The 8,660-nt window shown below is 37.1% G+C and overlaps 1 protein-coding gene across 6 annotated transcripts in view; it reads left to right on the plus strand.

The window, feature by feature from the left end:
- ARFIP1 (ADP ribosylation factor interacting protein 1) overlaps nucleotides 1–8,437 on the plus strand; it is a 43,444-nt gene extending 35,007 nt beyond the window's left edge. For all 6 annotated transcript variants that reach the window (XM_017805960.1, XM_017805961.1, XM_017805965.1 and 3 more), the window contains one exon: nucleotides 6,846–8,437. In XM_017805960.1, the coding sequence (XP_017661449.1) occupies nucleotides 6,846–7,001 (156 nt within the window). In that variant the 3' untranslated portion in view covers nucleotides 7,002–8,437. The remainder of the gene's footprint in view (nucleotides 1–6,845) is intronic.
- The last annotated feature ends 223 nt before the right edge of the window (nucleotides 8,438–8,660 follow it).

The raw sequence follows: 8,660 nt of genomic DNA on the forward strand, positions 1-8,660 counted from the left end.
TTACTTTTCCAATTTACCACATGTAATGGTTAAATGAGTCATAGAACTACTGATTTAACATTCAAAGTAATACTTACTTTGACAACACTATCATGGAAGTTATGCACAAAGAAAGTGAGAGAACTATTAAGAGGCTTCTTCAAAATTAGGCTTTCTTTAAGGTTTTGAACTGAGCAATACAAAATTTTGTAATTGATGTCCTTATAGTTTCTTAATTTTAAACAGGACTCTTGTTGATTTAAAGGAGATTTTTTTTCCATAAGTGTTTATTTCAACCATACCATTTCACCTCTTCCCTCTTAATGATGGGATTACTACCCTTCTTATTCTTCTATCAGGCAAAAATAGAACTGCCATACAAAACACAATTTTAAACTGCTTTCTTTGATAAACAAGTCCTTTTAAATTGCTTCTAATTAGATGTGAAAATTAGTCTTTCAAGATCTGATTTTTGTTCATAGTCATGGTAAGTGAAATGGTTATCGTGTGACAATAATTCCTGTGTTTTCACAGGGAGGAAAATATGATTAAAACTTACATAGGAGATAGTAGGTTGTCAGTTTGTCCATGTCTCTCAGTGGATTAATGTTTTCAGTATGGATGGATTCATTTAATTTAAAAATTTGAACATAGGTAACAACTGCCTGTCAGATAATACAGGACTGGCCCCCGATGATAACACTAGCAAACCATGCTCTTTGCATGGAAGGAGGCAACTTCAAGGGAAAAATAATGGGATGAGCTAAACCAATTAAAGTGGATTATAATTCTTTTGAATATTTTATCACATATGCAGTTGCATCAGCTACTTAGAATAAAGATGGAAGTCAGGGAAGGAAGAGATAAGAGGAAAAAAGTGGAGAAAATCTACAACCTTTTTGGTTTCCAGAACAATATATGCTTAAAACATAGCTCCCGAGCACTGTTGCTTCATATAGGCATTTGCATTAGGACCCCCTGATCTGGAATCCCATAGGCGTTAAGAGTTGGTAGACCAGATCATCAGGTGATTAAAATCTGTTGTTCTTGCTGAACTAGTAGCCCATTAACTTGAAAACTGAAAAAATCCATATGGAAATTAATTTTCTTGAACAAGCTGAAGTCTAATCTAAGTGCTGATACTGTTGCTTAAATTAGAAATGCTCCTAAGAACTGAGTTTTAAAACTAAGCTAGCTTGAAAACAGGTATGCTGAAGTTGTCTCTTCCCCATCTTTATTTTCATCTTTTAGTAAGTTGTTTGCTACTGTACTTCTGTTGAAATTGTTTGATCCTTTCAGCTCATATCTGTAGAGGAATTCTGATGCTTAAGCTCAAATTGAAAATAATACTTAGCTTGCTTCCTCATAGTTTCCATTACCTATATAACAAACAGATCAATTTATGTTTATACAGATAGGAAAGCTTCAGAGTGAAATAATTTTATTTCCATCTTGTACAAAAAAACTCTTTATCATTTTTTTAAAACTGAATTAAATAGTTTAGGGAACACTAAAGAAGTTGTCTTCCTAGTGAGTCTTGAATTAGTACAAGCATCCTGTTAGCAGTCAGAGCCTACAAATTTTGTTTCTGAAAGAGATTGTTTTTTCCTTCCTGTCTTTTACACTAGTACAGAGGGGACTCTCACACGCTTAAGCCTTTCTATCAGTGGTTGACATTTCTCAGCTTTGACACTAGAGATGTAAAAATATTTACTAAAGACTGTATGCAGTTTTGTTCCCAAATAAAAAGTTACTTTCTTTATGATTAAAAATTGGCTTAAATATAATTATGTATTGAGAGCTTTACTGAGGTAACCATTACTTTGGTCTTTTCTATTTAATGTGTAGGATGACATTTTGTCATCATGGCAATAGTTTGAAATGAATAAAGGAAGTACCTTACCCTGTAGTGTAGGAGTAGCAATAGGATGGCTTGTGCCTGCCTTGGAGAAGGGCATAAATTGGTGGAGAAGCACTGGAAATGATGTCTTGCTGTTTCGTTCTGAGACGCAGAGCAGCAGTGTATGAACCTTGCAGAGCAATGGCCTTGGACATAAAAGCTCAGTCTGTGGTTTGCAAATCCTTTGTTTCCTACAGCTGAGAGCGCTGGCACAAAAGCACTGCCTTTTACACTTCAGCTGCCTTTCTGAAAAAAAAAAAAAAGGTTTTAAGAAGGGAGCAGGCGCAGCAACAGTTCTGTGCTGTCCACTGTTGGGGGTGTGTTTCTGTTAAGTGCTTACACTCAATAAAGTATGTGTTGAACTTTTCAGAATGGCTGTAGGTGAACAGAACTTTGTTTTCTGAGCAGATACACTCAGTCTCCTCTCTTTATGAGAACCTGTTTTAAAGAGAATAGCTATGGGGAAAATGGGAGTATTTGATACTCCAGGAGAAGCAGAAAGCGAGCTCAGGAGTATCTTTGCAGAGTTCCCTTGCAACATGGGTTGGTAGAGCTGAGCTGGGTACCAGTGTGGCTGTGTGATAACACTTCTTAATTAAGTACAGAGATCAGATATAGAACAAATAAACCTGAAACAAATTTTTAGTTCAGGTTTGCCTTGTTATTGCTGTTTATGGCAGCATAAATCCATTGGTTCAGTCAGGAACAGTTCAGCTATCAGCAGTGTGTTCCTACTAAATGGTGCTGCAGAGAACCTATAAAGCCAGTTTAACTGGCTGGTGGGCTCCACTTCGTCTGTGTTGCTGCAAATGTCACCAAAGAACCCACAATCTCACTGACCCTATCTAGCTTTTCCCTATATCAGGAAAAGGCATCACATGGTTGCAGTCTCTTTGTGACTGTTCTCCTGGGTTCGTATGTTAATATTTCAATTAAAAACCCCCAAAGGTTCTGAGAACTGGATTACATTAAAGCTGGAATTGCAAGTTTCTGGGTGTAAAACCAAGATACACGAGATTTCTTTCACTTTTATTACAGCATTTGATCTTGAAGTTAGAACTCTTTTTTTTTTTTTAATGTTGCTACAAAGTTGTCTTTGCCATCCCCAGATGGCAAAGTTCTGTAGAAGCTTGTAGCGTTCAAAATCGGGAGTTTACAAATATTTTTGTTTGGTTTTTTTTTAGTAAGAATGATGGCCTGTTCTTAGATTAGATTTCTATCACTGAAAAATTTTTGAAAAGGCATTGTCCTTTAGAGAAAGGGAAAACTGTTACTCTTGTATGCACTTGAGAAGTGTCAAATACCGTTCTGCATAGAGAAAGAAATTGAATGTGCTTCTCTGAGTTGTACTTCAGGAGTTTGATTCTTAACTGCTTTCTTCTACAAATGAAAGCAGTATGCAATCCATGGGAAACCCAGATAATGTAACTGTTTAGACCAAGTTAGGGGAAAGTATTATCATAGTTGTGAGGAGGTACAAACTGGCGTTTTTGGTCTTTGAGATGACTGAAACAGTCTGAATGAGGAGGATGTAAAGAAACATGGATGTACTGTGCCATGGAAAATATGACATTTAGTGGGAGGTGGGGAAGAGGACAATATTTAAAAAGACTGAAGTGTTAATAGCATCCAGAAGAAATGTGAAAAGTCAAATCCAAGTCTCCTAAGGTCTCCTGTGGAGGACATGCCTGGTTTTTATGCTTATCCACAAAGTTCAGTTCTGGTTTGAGACATAAGTTTGCCAAGTCTATTATGGAGTGCTTACTCTGCTTATAATTAGGAACAAATAGGTATATGTAGTTAATTAACTAGGAACAATGATTTTAGAAGTTGTTCAACTGTAAAACACAATAGCTTTTTGATAGGCATGCTAGCCATATATTGGAACCTGTATTTTAGCAGCACACTATTAACATTCTTTGATTGAAAGGCAAATCTTCAAACAGGCCTTTCCTGGAATAGGTGCTACAGCTTGGTGATCAAGAGTTGGCCTTGAGTGCTGTAATCTAACAGTTGCTTCAAGGCTTTTCTGCAAAAAAAGAGGTCCCTTCATCCTCTCTCCCCTTCCCCCCATTGCCTCCTTTGTTGTTTGTAAAAGTGTTTTTGCAGCTGTGTAGAGAATCATATTGGGGAACTGATCCAGGTAAAAGCAAATATGTTGTTGTCTGGTTAATTTTAATCTAGATCTGTTCCCTGATCCAACTGACTACATAACTGCATGAATGTTTTGCCAACAGAGAGCTAAGGTGAAATACAGTGTGAAAGTAGGAATCAGTGACTGGATATGGGAGTGGATTGGATACTTTCCTAATCCCCAAGCTGGCATGAGACTCTTTCATGGGGAAAGTGGGTAAATTTGAACTTGGCTTTAAGTGAATACTTGCTGTCAAGTTCTTTGCTGTGATTGCAGGTGTTTTTGCAGTGAACATCAAGTGTTTTGAGGTGTTACAGCTTTTTTCTCTTTGCTGGCTGCTGCTTCATAGCAGAGCTTCTTTGTACAGTGTCAGGCAGTTTAAGTGTTCTTTTTCTAGAAACTTTATCTCAAAGTTACTTGAATGAAACTGTGGATAAGGAGATCTTGCTATCACTTTTGCGATTCACTTAGCAATCAGCTTCTGAAAGAGGAGAGCAGAAGCTGTAGTACCTTGAACCTCTGTAACCAGTTTGATAACGATCACAAAACTTATACCACAATTATCTGGCTTGGGGATAGAACTTCATACAGTGAGGTAGCTCTGGTAGTTCAAAAAATACCACCAAAACAAAACATATTTTTTCAGTTCAAATCATCTGCCTCTACACTGTCAGTTCCTGCCTCTGTGTATGTTTGTCTGTGCACACACATACTTGAGCCTCGGCCTGACTGAATTTATAAAATTATAGAAGACTTCGGGGCAGTTCACAGAAGCTTCGTGTTAAAAGCTACCCTAACAAAGTACCAAACTAGGTCTCAGATTGAAGAACCTTGGCTGGGAGAGTAGGTTCATTACTCCTGTTTTATTTGAATTCCTATAAACAGTATGAGTAAAACTCTTGTAGCATTTTAATAATGTGCTATAACAGTGAATGTACTTCTGTGTAGAATTCCTAGCTTGGATTGCATGAAGTCTTGTATGTCAGTGATGAAAGAATCTGCTCAAGAAAAGCACTGTACTCTCTATCTAAACTTTTAAAAGCAAACCCTTTATGTTGTTGTGACACTTTCCACTTGTATTTTGTCTCAGGTTATGATGGGCACGGGGAATTCCTTTCTAACCGTACACATCTCTCCTGTATTTCCTTGGAGAACCTCTTGATGGAATAAGCTGTCATTTTACACTGCCTGTTCTTCAACATGTATTTACTTAAATTAGCCTGAATTATTACGAGAAACATAGGGAGAAAACATAGGGATACCAGTTTTCAAATTGTCAGAGCAACTTAGACTAAAGTTTGGGCCAGCAAAGAGAAGTTATCACTTAAGCAGGATATCAAGGTCTGTACAGTTGTCAGTTTACAGTCAAAACTTAATTTGTGAAATGAATCTATTATTCAGTTTCAACTTTGTGCTGAAATTTTTATATATCCTTGCATGGCTGCACACACAGACAGCCCTTTTTTCTCAAAGTATTTTTTAAAATATATTTATTACATTTCTGAGTAAATGTTACAGTCTTCTAGTGTCATAGCATATCAAATATAATGGTGGGGGGTTTTTTAATTTGAGATCTTCTGTTAAATGAAAACTATACGGTATTTCTGTATCAGGTTGCATACACTTCAGAAAAGCACATTAGCCAAATAACCTGTTAAAACAGGCATGGCCTGTGTTTGGCCTGCCAACTGATTGGCACAGGCCAAACCTGACCCAAGGACAGTTTTGATTCCCAGCATGACAGGAGTAGACTGTCCCTTGTGGATTGTGCTGAGAGATGAGGCAGTGATCCAAAATTTGAGTAGAGAAAGCTTAATTTGCTACCTGCCACATCCTCCCGTGGGGCTCAGTCAGCTACCTTGTTCCTCTGTTCTCTTCTTTGTTGGCTAAATGCTGTTGGGCTCAACACCTTGTAGGCTGAAAACAGGCACAGGGCCACCACCGTGGGGATTTGGGCTCTGACACAAGATTAAGGTTGTGCTGGGCTGAGAGTAAACTCGGGAACAAAAAGGACAGGGTTTGGCTACAGGAGAAACTGTACATGCTTTTTCAGCATACTACTGTTCATTCAGATTTCAGGTTTCCTGGTGTGCTAGGATGGAAATGTAACATTTGTTTAACTTTGACTTCATCAGTCAAGGCCTTATAGCTTGTCATCACAGACGAGGCTGGAAGAGAAAAACAGTGGTGCCCTCCAGCTGCCCTTGAGCTCTTTCTCCCCAGGTTTTGGTTGCTGCTATGACCTGTGTATTTTGTTACTAATTTGCACAAATGTTATAGTCAAGCTATTGACGAAGTGGTGTAAATAATCCTGTGTTATAGGAGGTGGGCAAGAAATATTGCTGGGAAAAAACATCAGTTTAATTTTATTTAGGTATACACGAGCTGGAAAACAGCAACTCTGCAAAAGGGGCAAACACATGAACTGTGTACTTAGATAAGGCCTTTTTCATGTACTGTTTCAGGGAGGTCCATTTGGCCTGCAGGCAGGTATCTTAGAGGTTTGGCATCTAATTTCAAGGAATCAAGTACTTGTAATCAAGCTTTTTATATTTGATAACATTATGCTGTTTAAGTGAATTGTGTTTGGTCTGTGCATGCTGAGTTGATATTGACTCTTAAGCATACTTTATGAAAACTGTAAATCGCTGTAATGCTAAAGAATTCTGTATTTGCATTTGGTATTTGTATTTTTAAACTTCTATTAATAAACCTATATGAAGTCTGAGCATCTCAAATACACCTGTTTTTTTATAACCGACCTGTGATGATGTTAACATCAGCTTCCTCCTCTTAATCTCTCTCTCTCTCTCTCTCTCTCCTTGCCTGCAGGTTAAGGTATTGCACAATCAGCTTGTTCTGTTCCACAATGCCATTGCGGCATACTTTGCTGGGAATCAAAAGCAGCTTGAACAGACACTTAAACAGTTCCACATCAAATTGAAAACTCCTGGAGCAGATGCCCCATCCTGGCTTGAAGAACAGTAATCAGATCATAGAAGAGGACCCAATGTTAACCTAAAAATCTTCAAATCTGAGGATAATTAAGGGTTGGGGTTGAAGGACTGTTGTAGTGATTCTTGCATGGACAGCTTTAATTTTTTCCCCTTTTATAATATGCTAAAACTGAATTTGATAGGAAAGTGGGTGACTTTAAGGTAACCAAAAGTAATTTCTGTCATTTCAAATATAGAGCACTCCTTTTGTACGTAAAGGTTGGTGGTTATTTCTGTAACTGGGATGGGGGAGGGAAAGAGGGAGGGGAAAAAAAAACTATTATAGATTTGCACTGACAAATGATGCTTGTGATTTCTGGTCATTTTGATGGCTAGTCAAAGTATTTCCAAGTGGAGGTTTACATGATTTGTACCAACATCTGGTATTTTACAGATGACTATAGAAAACATCTTTAGTAATTTTCGTATGACTTTTTAAAAAAGGAGGAAGTTAAAAGAATATTTTGCAAATGAATAATATAAGGCCTATATGCAATATCTGCGTATAAGGCAACAGTAGCAGATGGCTCATTGACTAGTGGAATTGCAGCAAATGCCTTTTTAAAAGACGAATCTTTCCATCAAAGGGTTAAAAACACTAAAGCAAGAATCACTGTCAGTCTGAGGCTTCTGAGCACAAATTTTTGCTTTGCACCAAGTGGTTTGCTGAGTGAGGCCAACCATGCAATGTACTAATTTCATTTAAAATGTTTCTTTCTCTATGAAACAAATACCGTACTAGCCTTAAATCACAGGTATGTGCCTTTTTATAAGATAATATTTTCCACCAGTGTATATAATCCAAGAACCCTTTCAATGTAATAGTTTGTCAGTTCCCAAGAAGGGGAAGGAGACTGTGTAAATGCTGTGTCATTGTACACATAGAGCAAGTCAAAGCTTTAGTTAAACTTCCTGGACAGGTATGATTTTGAGAGGAAATCGGGCCAGTATGTTTTTTTCTGTTTAATTGAAAAGCATACTTCAGCAATGGGAGTAACATGGAGGTTATTTTTTAATTTCTCCATAATTTGTGTAGTCCTTAAATGTAAAATTATATGTCAATTTTATCATAGACATTTTAAATTCAATATATTGAGTCCTCATTTGCACATGTTATGTTGCTTTCTGTTATGTTAAGTAAAATGAAATACTTCAAATATGTTATTTACAATGGTGTGGATTGTATGATTTATGTACTGTATGTTCAAACGCCTTTCAGCTGACATTCTTAAAGTTTTCAGTGCTTAACACAATTGTAATGTAACTGTAAATCAAACTTTTTAATCATTCCTCATTAAATTCTTGGCCTGACAGAGCCTTCTTTATGTTTTTGTTCTGTCAGAATCTCTTGTAATAGCTCTGTTATGTTCCCCAGAATGTATATCCTATGTAAATTTTGTATTCATATTAAAGGTGTTTGCAGTCAAATTCCTGGACTTGTGATGGTTAAGAGTAGAACAGAGCTTCTGCAATGAAAGCTTAGTCCTGTTTATGTGAGGTGCCATCCCTCCCCAAGAATTTCTCATAAAGCAGTAGTAGGTGGTAACGCTGATGCTGTTTTATTTCCAGGTGATTTAATAGTGTGCAAGTTCAACTGGAAAGTAGACTTGTAGTGAAACAAATCTTTCAGTATATGAAAGATTTCTTGAAA

The sequence above is a fragment of the Lepidothrix coronata genome, unplaced genomic scaffold (assembly GCF_001604755.1).
Source record: "Lepidothrix coronata isolate B3197 unplaced genomic scaffold, Lepidothrix_coronata-1.0 Scaffold13, whole genome shotgun sequence".
NCBI lineage: Eukaryota > Metazoa > Chordata > Aves > Passeriformes > Pipridae > Lepidothrix > Lepidothrix coronata.